Source organism: Pteropus vampyrus, unplaced genomic scaffold (genome assembly GCF_000151845.1).
Source record: "Pteropus vampyrus isolate Shadow unplaced genomic scaffold, Pvam_2.0 Scaffold311, whole genome shotgun sequence".
Classification (NCBI taxonomy): domain Eukaryota; kingdom Metazoa; phylum Chordata; class Mammalia; order Chiroptera; family Pteropodidae; genus Pteropus; species Pteropus vampyrus.
The window spans coordinates 1,477,823-1,496,175 of NW_011889092.1; the positions used below are offsets into that span (position 1 = coordinate 1,477,823).

Sequence of the window (18,353 nt, forward strand, 5' to 3'; positions counted from 1 at the left end):
TGAGCCCCTTCCTGTTCCACATTCTCTGGGGGCACTGTGCATGTGCCTGTGTACGCACACGTGTGCTCTTGGGCCTAGACACGTCCTTGGAGGTCCTGTGCTTTTCCCTGTGTGTGGGTGTGATGAGCATTCAGTGTCTCAGTGGGTTGGGAATAGGAGGTGCCCAACTCTACACTCCTTGATGTGTGAACTGGGTGAGGCTTTCACTCACTTGAATGGGACTCTTCATCCATGGGGGCTTCTCTGTGGGTCTGCAGCTAAAGTGTGACAGTTTGTTCCCTAAGGCTGCCCTAGTTTGGTGGGGAGAAAGGGGCCTCCCTGAGGTCAGGGTTAGGGACTGAGCTTTGCCAGATGACACCAGGACAGCTTTGGGGTGGTGTCTCTCTTGCTTAGTGAAGGGGTGCCAGAGCTTCAGCTAATGGCCTACCTTTCCCCTTAGGTGGGCTGTTATTCCTCCTCTGCTTTAAAGATGGGTGTGCTAAGCCTAGGGAGGCTGAAGATCCAGGGATCTTGTGGTTCTAGTGGTTCTTTTCCAGAACATGAACCAGGAAACTCATTTGCCTTTATTGCCTGTGGCCTGAAAACCCACATTTGTCAGTGTAGGGGCCAGTGTAGGTCACTTGGAGTTGGGGTATTGCTTCGGTATCTCTGAGGTCATCTGAGGGGAACTCCCCCTCCTAGTTCTTTCAAGAAACAGGCAAGTAGAAGCGGGTGAGGGGCTCAGGCTGGGGGCGCTTGGGCCCTGGTTTTGTTGTATATCCCTGGTTAGGTTCTTGCCCCACTCTGGGGCTCACTTTCCCCTTCTGGAAGTGGGGAACATTGGAATAGGTGGTTCCTAAATGTGGAAGGAGCAGGTGGTTCTGGTGTTGCAGCAGAGGGAACAACATGAGCAAAGTCCTGGAGGTAAAGTGTCAGGTAGTGGGGGTAGAGGGAGTGAGACCATAGAGGAAGAGTAAGTGGCAGGAAGCAGAGGGTAGAGATCTTTGAACCCCAGTGGTTAATGGGGAGCCATGGAAGGGGTAGGCAAGCAGGAGACAGAGGCAGTACCTGCCTCTCGTGGGGTACGTGGGTGGTTGGTCTCAGACTCCTGGAAGTCTGAGTGCTTCTGACCTGCTCTGGGTAACAGTTAAGGGATGGGCAGCATGAGGGGTTCTGAGAATCAGCACTTTCTTGTATGGGTAAGGGCCTGCTCCCAGCCATGTTTATTGGCTGGCACAGCAGCAAGTGGCTGGGGCAGCCTCTGAGGTGGAAAGAAGGGTTAGACTTGGTGACAGAGGATGCCAAGGAGTCTCAGAGTTGAATTTTCTACTCCTAGGCCTCTGGTCTGAACCTTGACACCTGCCTTATCCAACCATCCCTCTCCTTGCCCTTGTGATAGACCCCTGTCCCAAATTTCCAACTCGAGTGAGCCAGGCTTTTGTAGATTTCCATTCATCCATTCCCCCCAGTGGCCAGACTATTCTAGCCACTGGGGAATAGTGCTGTGAATGAGACAATATTCTGGTCCTCTAGTTGAGACTAACAATAAATATATAATACATTGTCTAATAGTGATAAGTAGGATGGTGAAAAATAACACAAGGTAAGGAGGTAGAGACTATGGGGGCCCTTTTTTAGGTAGAGTGGTCGGGGAAGGAAGGCCTCGAGTTTGAGCAGATGCTGGGAAAGTATGGGAGTGAGGCATGCCAATGTCTGGAATAGCCTTCCAGGCAGAGGGAGCTCCAGAACCCAGCCCTGAGTGGAGCACGTGGAATGGATTGGAGTAACAGAAAGGAGGTGGGAGGTGGCGGGGACTGATCATGCAGGCCTGACGGGCCATGTGCTGGCTTTGGCTTTTTCTCTGAGGAAGGTGAGAAGTCCCTGGGGAGTGAGAACTGGTCAGATTGGGGATCTGTTTCGAAGGCATACATTTCTTCCACACAAGCCTGAAAAGTCATAATCCCCATTGTACAGATTATGAAACTGCCCTGAATCCCAGACTCAGAGAAGTTATGTGAATTCCCAAGTCTCACAGCAGTACGAACCCCAGTCTGCCTGCCTGCCTGCTGTCTGTGCTCGGTCCCCAAATCACCTTGCTGCCCTTCATGGCTTTCTGTTGGCTGGACAATAAGGGCAAGTGTCTTACCATGGCCTTCAAGGCCCTTCTCAGCCTGCACTTATCCTCTCTCTCCTACCTGACCTTCCTGCTCCCTGCCTGTCTTTGCGCTATCCCCTCTGAGGAGATGGAGTGAAAGGAGGGGTCCAGGCAGCCCTTAGTTCAGATTTTGGCTCCTGCGTGACCTTGGGCAAGTTACTTAGCCTATCTGAGACACAGTTTCTTCCTCATCTCTAAAGTGAGCTAAAGCCATCCTGTTGCTTTTAGCAAGGATGGTTGGATCAGATATGTGGGTAAAAATGTGCCCTGTGAGTTGGAGAGGAGAGGCTGAGTCAGAAATCTTTCTTGTCTGTCGTCTGATTATATAGTGGAGGAGGCTGAGGTCACACACCAAATTGGAGGCCAGAGCCTGTGGGGCTGGTCCCCCATCTCTTTCTCTCCCTTCCGGCCCCTACCCCGCCCATCTGGTCACCTCCACCACATCTGCACTGGCAGCTTCCCCTTTCAGGTGCCAGCAGCATGTGGCTGCTTATCTTCTGGCTTCTCTATTCCTGGGGCCACCTAGGGAGAGGGCAGATTCAGGTCCCTGTTCTACTGCACTGCTAGTTCTGGGGCACAGAGGAGCCCACCAAATCTCTCCTCCTGGGTGGGCAGGTACGTCAGGTTCCCTATCAACTCAGAGGAGATGGAATCCAGCATCCTTCTCGTCCCCTCCCTAGTCAGCACCAGGGCCGGCCCTCAACACCTCTGGTGTGTAGTGAGCGTCCCGGCATATGACTCTGGTTCTGTCCACTCCTGCTGCCTGGATGTCTGTTGTCAGCCCTGTGTATTCCCACCCCACTTGTGGTTAGCTCTGTTCCTTCCTGTTTCTGCCTCACATATAGTGTTAAGGGTCCCCCCCTTCATCCCCAAGGCGGGCAGTGGTCACAGAGGAGGATCTTCCTGGAGTCACCCTGTAGCACCTCATGCCTTCCCCTTGGCTAGCACCTTTGGTCTGGGGAGGTACTACCCTTACCTGGTTGGGAAGTCCCCAGCCCAGTAGGGTGTGTCTTTGACTGAGGGGCAGGGGGCCAGGCAGAGCCTGGGGTGCCCACAGGTACTGTGGGGCTGGCTGGGTCATCCTTTATGGTAGAGGGCCTGAGTGAGGCCTGAAGAGTGAAGGGTTGGGGGAGTAGAGAAGGTGGATGTGGGTCAGGGCTGTGGGGTTAGGGTTTGGGTTAGGAGCTCTGCCTAGTGGTGGGTTAGGGGTATAGGCCAGAGGATGCTCTGGCTGCACATGGGGGAAGGGCAAGAGGCAGGGAAGAGGGCCCAGGGGTCCAGGCTGGCTGGGAAGGCCTGAGGTGGATGGAGGCAGTGGGGATGCAGAGGAAGGAGGATGTCAAAAACATGTTAATGAGGAGGCAGTTAGGGGGAAAGGGGAGAGAGTAGTGGTCCAGAGTGATCCCTTCGGAGTTAGGGGCACATGATAAGGCTGAGTGGTGATTAGTATGTTGTAGATGTTTTAAAGGCCTAAAAACTAAACCATTTAACTTTTAGCTTCATTTATTTGCCAGTGGGATATGCGGGCATTCACACTGCATCTCCACACCTTACTCCCTATCTGACCCTCTCCAGGGTGGTGCTTAGGCAAGAGGGGACCTTGGGTGAAGTTCGGGAGAATATGGGTGAGGGTCAGGGCTGGAGTGGGGTCCGACAGACACTGTAGAGGAGAACCACAGGAACTCAGGAGTTTCATGTTTACTAATGGACCTCAATCCATTTCTCATTTGAACTCTGTGGGCTGCACTCTGCTACTGGCCTCCTGGTCCCTGGTGAGGGGATCTTATTTGATAAGCCGTGTCTTAGATTTTGGAGGGATAAGCCAGTAGGGGGAGGGAGCTAGCTTTGGGTCTCAGTTTCTCATTCTCTAGTCCAGATGGCCCAGGAAATCATCAGTTTCATTTCTAGTAATTCTCTTAGTAGTCTATCCATGTTATATTTAAAATCATAAAGCTACTTTATAATGATGGTTTAGGGGAACAAGCTGAAACAAACTCAATTCTAATAGACTTAAAATACTTTATCATTTTTTCTTCTAATTATAAAAGTGATACACAACTGTAAAAACTTTTAACAGTACATACATGAAGGTTATAGAAAGTAATAGTCTTTCAAGATTGGAGTGGGAGTTAAGGCTAGGCCTGAAATTGAGGTCAGGGATATCCATGGTCACTTAGGCCATTAATGTCCCTTGGCCATTAATAAAATTGGTTTTATTGCCCCAATGAAGTTGTTAAAAGATCCTACCTGTCAGTAGGTCCGCCGGGTGTGGATGTGCTTATGGAGCGCTGCCTAAATGTACCTGGAAGGTGGGGGGAGGGGGAGAATGAGAGAAGGAGGATTGAAACCCAGTCCTCTTTGCTGAGCTACAAGCCCTGCTGTGGGGCTACTCAGGGAAGAGGCATTTTTCTGATTTGTTCAAAGGCTCTGCCTAGGTTGGAGGCAGTCCTGCTTTCCCCAAAGAGGGAGCTGGTGAGTTCATTGTGGGATAGAGAATGTGTGGTACCTAGGGTGATCTAGGAAGAGGTCTAGGGGGCAGCGGGGTGTTCAGTCTGGAACTTTGAAGGGTCATGTGGCTGGAGGTAGAGAGTGGTAGTCCTTGGTATCTAGGGTTACTAAGAACCCCAGGGTGCTGAGGGGGTCCAGACTAGAATCTGGCTATAAGACCAGCACCAAAGGCCCCTCTTGTTAGGACTGGCCATGGGCTAGGAACAGGAAGTACTTGTTTTAGCAGAGGGGTGAGCAGATGACTACTGTGGCCTCTAGTACACACATGGTCATATGTCAGTCATCTGGATGATAGCTCTGCTTTGTGGAGGGGGAAACTGAGGCTCAGATTGTGACATGACTTGCCCAGGATTTCAGGCAAGAAGTGATGGAGCCAGTACTGGAACCCGGACTTGCCTTCTGTCCTGTGGGGAGGGGGCTCTGGCCTGGAGCTTGGGGACTTGCCAGTGGCCCCCAGCTCCCCACCAGGTGATTCTTTATGTACCTTGGCTCTGGGGCCCTGACTCAGTCCTCACTGGCCTGAGCGCTGCTCCTTGACAGCTCCCACCACTCCTGGAACGCCAGAGGACAGGCCATACCACAGATGGGATGGAGCAGAAATTTGGTACTAGAGTGAATGACAAGGTAGAGATTCAGGGATGGGGTAGATCAGGAGACCCTAATGTGCCTCCTTGGGACCAGTATGCAGTGGTCACTAGTCCTCGAGAGACAGAAAATAGGTTTCTTGGTCCAGGGTGAGTCAGTTGCCACCCAAGGGCCTAATCTGCTGCCTTGCCTGAGAGAGCTGGAGGGAGCTGGCTTCTGCAGAGGAGTGAGGGCCACTTCTGCACCCTCTGGACCGGGAACCCAGCCCCCACCTAGTTCCTCATATCTAAAGGAAGTGTCTCCAAAGCCTCTTGCCTGCATTAGCAGAGTCCTGAACACCCTGAAGACCGAGGGTGGCCCTGCTCACAGGTATCCTTTGGTGACCTGGGAGGTGGGGATGGGATGAGGGTTAGGAAGGTGGGGATGGGATGGGGGTTAGGGAGGTATTGGCCATCGTGGGGCTGTGGGGCAGTTGTACACAGTTCAGTTTTTGGTAGGGGATATGGAGACTGACAGCTGTGTATGTGGTAGGGCAGATTGGCTATGTGGCTGCTGGGTTGGGTGGGAAGTGTGTGTCCCTGGAGGTGGTGTGCGTTTGTGGTATGGGTGGGGTAGGGTTTGTAGACCAGGTCTGGCCAAAGCTGGAGGTGTGGGGCTCTTGGTTCCTGTGTGGGGAGCTCTGAGGATTTTCCTGAGGTCTGGACACTGGGGTCCCTGCCCAGCCTGCCTGGAGTGGGGAGCTACACAAGGGAAGAGGAGGAGGGTGTAGACAATCTCAGACCCCTGGGCCTTCCGCTCCCCAAGCCACTAGGCCTTCCCTTAAACCCAAAGCACAGCCCTATGTAGAGGGGGTCCGAGGATGCAATTGGGAAGGATCTTGGCTGAGGGGCCTCCAGCGCTGAGTATAGAAGGAATTAGGACCTTTGAGGCTGCCCTGCCCCAGGCCTGACTCACTTATGCAAATCAGAATGCACTGGATGCTTATACCCACATGGTCAGCAGGCTCTGTGGAGACCTGAGGAAGGATCCCCAAACCTCTCTGGTATCACTACTGTTCTTTCACATTTCCTGTTCCTGCCCCACCAAATTATCCCATCACTGCATCTGCAAGTTCTGATCCCATTCCTGGGCCTTGCACACTCAGTTCCTTTTGCCTGGAAGGGCAACAAGGCCCAGTCAGGAGTGCCTTCTGGAAGCCTTGCTAACTCTACTAGACAGAAGCAGTCACACCCTCTGAAGGCCCTGTTGGCTCTAGCAAGTGACCTGGGAAATTTTCTATCTCATACAGCCTTCATGAAATGGGGTAAAAATACCTGGCCTTAGGATTGTTATGAGGACAACTGAGATGAAGGTAGAAATCTGTCAGGGGATGGGCACGTTGTGGTAGGCTCTTAGACAATGAAGGAAACAGTAGTGTTCCTGTCCTTGAGGAAGACTGTGGGCCACCTTCCTGCTGGACTGTCAGAATGGTATCCCTAGTCAGTAGGAGGCAGGGACGGCATGAGGGAGATGCTGGGTTGAGACAAAGAAGGGGCCATGAGTTTTAAACTCTGCTCTTGGGTATTGATATTTTAGTTAGAAGAGAGAAGGGTGAAAGATTTGACTCCAGCAAGAGAGACTCAAGCTAAACCTGAAAAAGGACTGGCTGGCAAGGATTAGAGAGTCCAGATGACCCTTATTCACCTGTGTACTGAGTGCCCTTATGAGCCCAGTCAGGTCTTGAGCTCTGCTGTGGGGAGCAAGGAGGACAAAAAGGGATACAGACTCACAGGATACTCCAGGCTAGGCTGGAGGTTGAGTGAAGATGGACCCCCTACAAATGGAACAACCAGAGACAGAGCAGAAGCAATGCTGAGCTGCATAGCTCAGCCTCTGAGGTCTAAGAGCCTGAGGGGGCGGGCAGTCAGGGAGGACTTTCTGGAGGAGGCAGCCTGGAATCAGTACCTGAAGGTGAGAGGCTATGGTTCATTTACTCATTGTCAGTGGACAATTTCAGGGGCTCCAAGGTGCCAAGCTGGTGCTTGGTGTAAAAAAGTGAGGGAGGGAGTCGTGGGCCAACCCAGCCTGACTGGGGCTTGGGCTGTGTCACTGGCAACTTGGGCAAGTCACTTCCTCTCTGTGGGTGTTTGTTTCTTCATCTGTAAACGTCAGGGCTGGAGCAGGTTAATGACAGGCCAAGCAGCTGGACTTGAGGGCAATGGGAACAAAGAAAGGGCATTGAGCAGGGGTGGGACTGGGTTTGGCATAGCAGAGAGATACTGGAAGGAGACAGGGGAGAAGCAGGGGCAGGGTAGGATAGTGGGATCTTGAAGCCTAAGCTGGGTCCTTGGGGTGCTGGAGAACGAGAGCCCCTCAACTTGTGGCCATGCTGTCGCAATAGGGTGATACTCCCCTCTGCCTAGTCTCTGCTTCCCCGGGGTTGGAGACTCAGTGATGTGTCATAGCAGCTGAAGCGCTTAAACCTCCACACTAAGCGTGAGGATCAGGGTGGTGCAAATGAGGCACTTGCCTCAGGCCCAAAATATAACTGTGGAGGAGGGCAGGGCGCAAAAAACTCAGCAATCAAGATAAATAATATTTTTTAAAAATCAATATTAATTTAAAAAAATCTAAGTTAAAATATCCACATTTTAAATTAAGAGGTTTAGTATTGCTGATTCTTTCTTTGCCTTGGGCTCTAGCATGGCTCAGCAGGGCACTGCTCCAAACTTCTTTTTTCAAGGAGCTGCCTCCTCCAGGAAGCCTTGTTTGACCCTTGCCCTGGTAAGGGCCATGTGGGCCCTTTTCGCTGGCTGGGTGGTGTCTGACCCCCTCCAGTCTGAGTTTCCTAGAAGGCAGGTCCAGATCTGAGGTCTGGCTCATGCTTTTAGTGCCTTGAATGGGGCCGTCCTAGAGGGTTGTGAGTGTGGAGTCCCCACATTTGACCTTAGCCTGAAGCCTTTAGTGCAGGAATAGGAACTTAGGAGAGGCCCAGGATGGGGCTGGGCCTTCTGCAGGGACAGAAGTGTGTTCCTGTTTTCCAGCCCTGGTCATTCCCATAGGGTAATTGGGGTCATCATCAATCCATGCATGTTAAACTCTTAAAACAGGGCCTGTCCTATAGGAGGGGCTCAGTTAGTGTTCATTATCACTTTTGAGAGTCAGTCAGCATAGTGGTTAAGAGTCTAGGGCTGCACTGTCCAATAGAAATGTAATGCATGCACCACAAGTGCAATTAAAAATTTTAACATTAAAAAGAAACATGAAATTAATTTGAGTAGTACATTTTGTTCAAATATCCAAACTATTATTATTCCATTATGTAATAGAGAAAAGTTATTGAGATATTTTATTTTCTTGTGTACTAAGTCTTCAAAATACAGCGTGTATTTTATATAGCACACTTCATTTTATGGCCACATCTTGAGTGTTCAATAGCTTCATGTGGCTACTACTGGTTACTAAATTAGACAAAGTGGGTCTCTACTATATTCATGCTGTCCCTTTTTAACTGTATGACTTTGGGCAACTTTTTTTGTGCCTCAGTTTCTTCATCTTAAAGTATGATGTGTGTACCTCATAAAGTTGCTGTGAGGATTAAGTATATTAATAAAAAGTGCTCAAGTACCTGGCATATAGTAAGGACTATTTATGTTGTCTATTTTTTTTAATTTTCATTTTTCAGTTAGAGTTGGCATTCAGTATTTTTTATATTAGTTTCAGGTGTACAGCACAGTAGTTAGACATTTATATACTGTACAAAGTGATATTCTTTTTGAAAATCATCATTCGCTTGGCACTGCCATTTTTTGCCAACTCTTTCTAAAATACTAATTACTTAAAATTTATTTCTAAAATACTTTTAAAACATTTTAGCCCTATACTGAGAAATAATTGTGGCATCTACTTGAAATAGATACCTAACTAGTAAATTAAAAACATTCACAATAACCTCCTAAAGCTGTCACGCAGAGCCCAGCAGTTTGGTGTTGACTCTGCCCTACTGGCAAAAAAGGTGGCTCTGCCCCAGGACCTGCCCATTCCGGCACTGCCCCAAACAGAGCCTGAGCCATCTGAGCCTGCTGGTGCCCTGCCCGCAGGGTAGGCTGGTTCTTTCTCATCCTGGCTGGAAACACCTCTTCGGGCCCCACCCATATTCAGGAGCAGGTCCCTGGGATCTCATGCTTCTGCCTCAGTTGCCCTCCACTCTGCCCTCACCTCCACCCTACATCTCCCAGACTTAATGGAGAGGGTCCTGTTTCCCTGGGTCTCCCCACGGTCCCGCTCCTCTCTCTGACAGGCTCTGTGTTGTGGGGGGCACTTCCTCAGTCATGGAGCCAAATCTACCCCTTCCCTGTGTCTTCCCTGGGGACAGTCCAACTTCCTGGCCAGGCCAATAGTTTCTGCCACAGCCTGCCCCCTACACATTCCAGCCATTGGTCCTGGGGAAGGGCCAGAGAATGAAGAGTCCCAACTCTCCTTTACCACCTGTGTCACCTCTACCTCTGGGCAGGCAGGACTGTGTCTGCCTCCTCGCCCCCAGTAGATGGCTCTGGCTTCTATTAGGCTCCCTGAACCCTTCCTCTTCTTTCTCTTCCTCTACCCTTTCCCTCATCTCTCTCTTTCCTCTCTTTCCTTTTCCCCATCCCTCCTCCCCTTTCTCCTCCTTCCTCCCTTCATCTTCCTTTCCCTCCTCTTTCCTCCCTCCCTCTCCTCTTGGCATCCTTCCGCTCCAAGTGTCCTTGTCTCATAGACCTTCTCCACTCTTATCCTTGCAGCTTCCACCTCAGGCCAAGATGAGGAGCTGTTCAAAGTAGTTGCTGCCTCTGGGAGGACCAGCTTCCTGGGCAGCCCAGCAGGTAAGTCAGGAGATAGGAAGGGGTTGGGGCTGGGTATGGCAAGCTAAGCTCCAACATTGAGGTGGGGGAGGAGGCTTCATGGAGGAGAGACCTGAGGTCCCATTTTCCATTTTGAAATCTGAGATTGAAAGGAAGAGAGAGAATGAGGCCCAGAGAACTTGCAAAGAACCTCCTGGGAGGGCTTTGAAGGGTGGGACCAGGCTAGAGACCAGTGGGTTGGGGTGGGGGTGGGGGTTGTGCCTAGTGAGTTATCTTCTCTTTCATATTCTCAGATGATCATGTTATCTTTTAAACTGTATTTATTTTTTTTGAAAATGGTACAAAATTAAAAAGATACAGAGGGTATAGTGAAAGGTAACCCTCCCTTTCTTGCCTTCTAGCTGCCAGTTGTTCTTTTCAAAGGCAGTTTCTTGTAAACCCATCTGGAGATATTCTGTGTATATGTGTATGCTATATGTATATGTATATGTTTTTCTTTTTAAATTAAATTTATTGAGGTAATATTGGTTAATAATATTGTATAAATTTCAGGTGTAAAACATTATATTTCGATATCTGTATACTCTCTACTGTGCTTACCACCTAAAGTCTAGTTTCTTTCTGTTACCATATATTTGACCCCCTTTACCCTCCTCCTCCCCGACCCTCCTTCTCCTCTGGTAACCACCATTCTGTTGTCTGTATTTATGAGTTTGTTTTTGTTTGTTTTGTTAGTTCATTTGTTACTTTTTTTATATTCCACACGAGTGAATTCATACAATTTTTGTCCTTTTTTGTCTGACTTATTGCACCTAGCATAATATTTTTAAGGTCTATCTTTGTTGTCACAAATGGCAATGTTTCATGTTTTTTTAATGGCTAAGTAGTATTTGTGTGTGTGTGTGTGTGTGTGTGTGTGTGTGTGTGTGTGTGTGTGTACATCTTTATCCATTCATCTGTTGATGGATATTTAGGTTATTTCCATGTTTTGGCTATTGTAAATAATGCTGCAATGAACATAGAGGTACATATATCTTTACAAATAAGTGTTTTTGTATTTTTAGGGTAAATATCGAGAAGAGGAATTGCTGGATCTTATGGTAATTCTATTCTTAATTTTTTGAGGAACCGCCATACCGTTTTCCATAGTGGCTGCACTCATCATTCCAACCAACAGTGCACAAGGGTTCTCTTTTCTCTACATCCTCTCCAACACTTGTTATTTCTTGTCTTTTTGATAATAGCCATTCTAACTGGTTTGAGGTGATATCTTGTTACAGTTTCGACTTTCATTTCCCTGATTACTAGGACATTGAACATCTTTTCATATACATTTTTTTTGTTTAACCCAGATGTTTACCTCATAAAACACTATTCCGCACCTTGCTTTTCCAATTAATAAAGCTTTAATATCATTTAATATGAATTATAGACTCTTTCACTGGATAATTTTAGTTGGGGTTGTGCTAGGTATAGCTTAACACTGGAAGAACTGATGTCTTTATAATGTTGAGAGTTGGCTTTTCCAAGACATCAAATGTATTTGTTTGTTTGTGTCTTCCTTTGGGTCTTTCAGGAGCCTTTAAAATATATTCCCATATCATGGGAGGTGAACACAGTGTAAATATGTGTGTGTGTGTGTGTGTGTGTGTATGTATGTATATATACACATATATATATACATACATACATATACACACACACACACACACACACACACACACACACACACACACACACATATATACACATATATATATGCCTTATTGTTAAAGTGTATAGCTGAAACTTACTGGATTTTGTTAACTAAAGTCACCATAAAAAAAATTTTAAAAAAAACTTCACATATCACATAGTTCAAAATTTAGGTGATAGAAAAAGATATGGAGTGAAAAGTCTCCCCACCAGCCAGAGGTGGGTTTACAGGGAGCCGATGGAACTTGATCTTCAGGCTTCTTTCAGGGTGTAGGGACAGGCCCAGGCAGTGTGTTCCTATGGTCATGTGTTTTGTGTAAAATTTTATAAAAGTAAGATAATTCCTTTTTAATTAAGAAAAATTTTAACTGAGAAGTAATTGACATATTACGTATTTGTTTCAGGTATATAATCTAATGATTCAATATTTGTGTTTATTGTGAAATTAAGATATTCTTGTATTCTTTTTCTTTTTTATAGCTTTATTGAAATATAATAGGCAATTAGTTGCTCATATTTACATTGTACAGTTCAGTGAGATTTTTAAAAAAATTATAGTTGGCAAACTTTGTATTCTTTTTCTTAAAGGCATCCGAATTGTGTAAACTTCAGGCCCTGGCTTTGCATCTGCTCTCTCCTGTCCTCTTGGCCCTCATTTTTCTTTTTTTAGCAAGAGAAAATAACCAAATTTAATACATGTGTATATATGGGAGCCCTGCATACATGATCAGCCCTAATTTTTCCTCCTCAGAGGCAACCAGCGTTACCTTGTCTCCTATGTATCTTTTTCAGAGATATTTTATGCGTTTACCAGTAGTTGCATGAAGATCTGTTTTCTTCCTTTGTTCCCCCCCCCCACATAAAAGGCAGAATGTTATGTATAAAGTTCTGTACCTTTCTTTAGTTATTTAACAGTATCTTAGAGGTCTCTTATCAATGTTACGAGTTTCCTCATTTTATATAGCTGTTCAGTATTCTACTGTATGACTACACTATAATTTAGCTAACTATTCTCAGGTTTATGGATGTTTTAGTATTTTCTGACCTTTTGTTCTTATACACAGTGCTATAGCCATAACCGTCTATATCTGTCATTTTTAACATGTACCAATAAGACTGCAGGGTAAGTATCTGAGGGTGGCTGGATCAAAGGGCAGCCTGACTTAGAGTTTTCACAGCTATTGTGGCCTTGCCCTTCCCAGAGCCACTCTCATCTGCTAGGGAGGGGAATGCCTTACCATATCACCAGTTAGTGTGGGGAGGTTTAGTTCCTTTTCATCTGTTTAAGAACCATTTATTTTTCCTTTCTGTGAATTTCTTTGTTCATATCCTTTGCCTATTTTTCTGTTAGGTTATTCATCTGTTTCTTATTTTTAGGTGCTTTTCAATTTTTAAGAAAATTAGCTCTGTGTTTGGGATATGAGTTGCAGATATCCCCTACTTTGTCATTTATCTCTTGGCTTTTGCTTATGGTGTTTTTTATCATGCAGGAATGTTTGATTTTTATATAGTTGAATATTTTACTTCTTTATTCTTCTAGGTCTGTATCATTTCTAAAAGGCTTTTGCTCTCTGAGATAATTTTAAAAATCCTTTTGTGGTTCTATTTTTTTATAATGAAATCATTGCTTTATCTGTAATTTAGCCTGTCGTAAGGTGTGAGGTAGAGGTCCAACTGAGTTTGTTTCTAGATTGCTCCACAGATGTCTCAGAAACTTAATAATCCATCTAGTTTGAGTTCCTTTGATTGTATACTAAATTCTTATATGTATTTGGGTCTATTTTTGTATTTTCTGTTCTATTTAATGGATCTGTTTGTTCAGATTCTAGTAACATGTACAGTCATGGGGTATGGGTTCTAGAACCTCCCTCGGACGTCAAAATCTGTGGATGCTCAAGTATCTTATTTAAAATGGTGTAGATCAATGCATACAGTTGACTGTCTGCATCTGTGGACTCCCAGCTTGATCAGAAATACAGAAGGCTGACTGTACTGTTTTAATTACCATGGCTTTATATGTTTTAATATGTAGTGAGACTGATTCTCACTCTTTACCCTTCCTTTCCCTCACCCCCTGCTTCCAGAATTTTCCTGGATCTTCCTACTTGTTTATTTTTCCACATGAACTTTAAACATGAGCTTGTCTAGCTCAAAAAAATTTTCGTATGTGTACTTAAGAGGATTGTGCATATTTATAAATTAGAGAGAATTAATATCTTTATACTGTCTTCTATCCAGGAGTATACTGTGTCTTTCAGTTTGTCCAAGTCTTCTTTTTGTCCCTCAGTAACACTCCAAACTTTTCGTCTTATAGATCTTATACATTTTTTATTAAGTTTATTCTTGGTGTTTTATATTTTGTGATGCTATTGTAAATGGGGTCTTTCATCTTGGTTTCTACCTGGTTATTGCTTATAAGTATTGATTTCTGTTATATTAATTTTGAACCCAACTATCTTACTAAAATCTTTTATTGTTTGTAATAGTTTCCCAGTTGAGCGTCTTAGATTTTCCAACTCAAAATTCGTTTTATTGGTGACTAATAGATTATCTCTTCCTTCCTAATTTTTACACTTCTTGTTTATTTTTGCTCTCTAGAACTTTCAGAGCACTGTGAATAATGATGATGATGATGATGATGATGATGATGAAGATAATGAAATGAATATCCTTGTCTCATTCCTGACTTTAGTGGAAGTTTTTCTGTTGTTTTCCCATTAAACAAGTTTTTAGCTTTTGGTTTAAGGAAGGCTCAATATATTTCTATTTTAGTAAGATTTTTATTTGTTTAAGTATACTGGATATTGAGTTTTATCGTATGCCTCTTTAGTATTTGTGGAGATGGTCATATGACTTTTTCCTTTTGATCTATTTATCACCTTTTCTTTGCGTCCTTTATTTCTGGATTCTTGTCAGACCAGGAGCTCTTGAGTGTAGGGATGGGACCTGAGTCCCCACTGCCTAGTGCAAGGCTATTTTGATGAACAAATGAATGAATGGCCTTTCCTATATATTACTCCCTTTCCCTCTTGGTGGTGGGAGGGGTTATGCACAGGACCAGAACCCCAGAGGCTGTGTGATGCTTAGTTGACTCACCTCCTGGAGCATTCCACTTCCTCCAGGGGCATGGAGATGGGGTGAGGCTCAGTCCCTATACTGGGCCTGCTGGGGGACCAGCAGTGGTATCAGTACCCTCAATTGCACTCATGTTCGCTAAGACCCTGGGCCTGGCCCTCAGCTGGGAACTGGTGACTCAGAAGAAATTGGGGCCTTGCCTGGGTCTTACAGAAGGCAGTAGGGTGTGTGCCAGACACAGCTAATGGCCAGCCTTGCAGCAGTGGCCAGGACTGTGGATGAGGGCGGGTGGTGGTACCAACTCTGGAGGTCCTAGAGGGCCTCTTAGAGGAAACATGAGCTGGATGCTAAGTGGCCACAGGGATTAGGGTGGGGGAAGGAATGAGGGAAAAGGATGTGTGTTCAGAGACCTGGCAGTACTTGCACATGCGGCACAGGGGAAAAAGCTCAAGGACAGAGCTTGACCCCATGGTATAGGAGAGCCACATAAGAATGCCGATCAGGGAACTAAATCTGGGCAGCTATTCCTCTGACCTGTGCCCATCTGTCTATTCCAGATCTGGACAGAGCCCTGCTGGCTGGCCTCTGCTGTCAGGAACCATGGCAGAGGCCGGGGATATAGCACTGTCGGTGGCCGAGTGGCTTCAGGCATTGCACCTGGAGCAGTACACCGGGCTCTTTGAGCAGCATGGACTGGTCCGGGCCACAGAGTGCCAAGGCCTCAGCGATTCCCGCCTGGTGGACATGGGCGTGCTACTCCCTGGTCACCGACGCCGCATCCTGGCTGGCCTGCTTCGTGCCCATGCGCCCCCGGCCCCCGCACCCCGCCCCACCCCACGGCCCATGCCCATGAAGCGTCATGTCTTCCGCTCACCGCCTGCGCCCACCACTCCACCTGAGCCACTGCCCGTGGCTAGAGAGGATGAGGGGTTACCCACTGCCCCACCCATCCCACCCCGGAGGAGCTGCCTTCCACCTGCCTGCTTCTTCACCTTGTCCACGGCTGCCTCAGACGCTGTGCTGCCCCCACTGCCTGCTAAGCGGCATTTGGCAGAGCTAAGTGTTCCACCTGTGCCCCCTCGCACTGGGCCCCCCCGTTTGCTGGTGAGGTGAGTGGCTGCTGTACAGGGTGGGAGGTACATGGGTAGAGGACCCTAAAGAGTGGAGGGGGAGTTTGTGGCCTTTGGCACTGGAGTAGGAAAGGCAACTGAGTGGAGGGAACAGCATGTGCAAAGCTCAGAGGCAGGAAGCACCTTGTGGGTCACTCTGGGCAGACGATGTGGCTGAACTGTTGGGCGAGTGAGGGTGAGGCTTGTGGATGGTGCTGGTGGGATATACTGTAAAGGCCTGGTGGGCATCCAGGAGGATTTTAAGAAGAATGGTCTGATGAAAGCTGAGTACTACAAAGATGACTCTGGCTGCTGACGAGGCTGATGGGGGAGGATGCTAAAAGACCAGTGAGAAGGCACAGGGCCAGGTGAGAGGCCCCCACTCAGGCTGTGTGAGAGAAATAGGCAGATTAGAGCAAGATGTTTCTCGAATAGACAGGACTTGGGGACAGCCTGGGCGTGAGTGGATAGGGGATGGGGAGCCACAACAGTGTCCAGGTTATCGTCTTGGGTGGACAGTAGTGCTATCACTGGTCTGGAGATAGGGGATACAGGAACAGAAATGAGTGTGGGGCAAAGTCTGGAGTTCAGGTTGGGGCCTTGCAAGTGTGAGATACTGTGGGGCATTGGGGTACGTTCTGGAGTTGGGAGGTAGCATGTGGAGGAAACAAGGGCGCCTTGGATGATCTTGCTGTGGGGGAGTAGGGACTGCCCAGGACTTGGTGCTTGTGTTTTGTCTTCCCTCTTTACACTGCTCCTGCCACATGTCACCAAATCCTAGGGATGCTTCTCAGGACTCATTCTACTTGCCCTCTCTCAGAACTGTTTTCTCCCCTCCTGGTTTCTGGTACTCCTTGTTTTCTTAAGTTTCCTTCTACTTCTGTGGTTGTTCCATTTTAACCTCCTTCATGTGTATCCTCCCTTCCTCCCCTTGCTATGGTGGCCAGTTGAGAGGGAGCATCCCAAGCTGGGACTGAATATATGTTCAGGGGTGTAATGGAGATTTATTGCAGCACTCAGACCTAGTCAGCCTAATCTGAGACGGCTTCTTGGAGGAGGACGGGATGTGCAGAGAGAGGTCTCCTGGTCCCTATTTTGGGGCACTGTGCTGAGTTCTTTGCTTACATGATCTAATTTGATCCTTACAGCAAGTCTTCTGGGAGATTTATGTCCCATTTTCAAGCACAGAAACTGAAGCTCAGAGAAGGAAAGGGAGCATTGGCTGGATCCATGCCGAGTACATGCTTAAGGATCCCCTGTGGGGAGGGTCTGGGAGGTTTTCCCTATCCAAAGAGGGACATTAAGTAAGGGGCCTTGAAGGCAAGCCAGGGCTGTGGTGTTTTGAGATCTGATTGGTAGAAGAACAAAAAGAGTTTGTGCCTTTCCTGGATTCACACAACTGGGAACAAACAATACTAGAGTCCCCAAGAAGCCTGGCTTGCGGACTATGTTGGAATTTTCTGGTGCCATTGCGCCCTCTAGTGAGTATTTTCTTCTGTGCAGGAGTAATTTCTATTTTCTTTCTCTCTGCCTGCCTGTCTCCCTGCCTGCCTGTCTCTGGTGGGTGGGAATGCGTTAACAAGAGCAGGAGGTAGGGCCCTGTTCACAGGGAGCTCACAAAGGCTTAGGAGGCAAACCCCCCAGTGGGAGAGTAGGAGTCTGGATTCCTGCTTCGGAGGCAGGATACCTGGCGTAGGCCCAGCTAGCTGTGTGCCTCCCATTATGAGTTGCCCTTCTGGGCCTTCTCCCCATCAGGTGCCCTCCTTGACCCTTCACGGCCCTCCTGGTACTGACATTTGAGTTCAGGAGACTTGTTGGGTATAACAAAGGTCCTGTCCACTCCCTAGGGTAGAAGCCCCCACTCTTAGAGCTTCTGTCTGAACTTAGCTACTTAGCCAAGCTCTGGGGGAGGCCAGGCTCCCATGGTGAGGAATCTGGCCTTTTGTAGCTAGAGGACCCAAAATTCATTCCATGCTGGGAGAATTTGTAGACAATTATTTCTCACAATTTGGACTATTCATTGAGGCAGAATGTGGTGAGAGGTGAGCTGCCAAGCCTGACTTCCTGTGTCCTGGGGCCTTTGACATTCAGAATTGTGGGCATCTATAGTCCTAGTGCTGTGGGCTCCCAGGATGTACCAAGTATTTTAAGCCCGTGGTAGAAAAACTTACAGCAAAACTTACATGTCTCATGTACATGTACCACACAAAGGCTGGGCAGGGTCAGGGCCAGGATAGAGCCTGACTGGCTATCCATCCCCTCACAGCCCCTTCCTATGACCCCAGACTTCATGGTGCACAGTGGGAGACTGCTCAACCTGGCCTGCTCTTGCCCCCCTTGCAGGAGTCCCCACTTCCTGAAATGGCCTTTCTTTTCTTACTTGCACCCTCTGGTGATGGGGATCTCACTCTCTCAATCTTAGGCCTCTTA

The 18,353-nt window shown here is 47.4% G+C and overlaps 1 protein-coding gene across 7 annotated transcripts in view; it reads left to right on the forward strand.

Annotated features, from left to right (window-relative positions):
- ARAP1 (ArfGAP with RhoGAP domain, ankyrin repeat and PH domain 1) overlaps positions 1–18,353 on the forward strand; it is a 61,759-nt gene that overhangs the window by 6,463 nt on the left and 36,943 nt on the right. For 5 of the 7 annotated variants that reach the window (XM_023521650.1, XM_023521649.1, XM_011377408.2 and 2 more), the window contains exons 2-4: positions 9,985–10,065; positions 11,109–11,144; positions 15,372–15,923. In XM_023521650.1, the coding sequence (XP_023377418.1) occupies positions 15,415–15,923 (509 nt within the window). In that variant the 5' untranslated portion in view covers positions 9,985–10,065; positions 11,109–11,144; positions 15,372–15,414. The remainder of the gene's footprint in view (positions 1–9,984; positions 10,066–11,108; positions 11,145–15,371; positions 15,924–18,353) is intronic. The other 2 variants (XM_023521647.1, XM_023521648.1) reach the window with 2 other exon arrangements.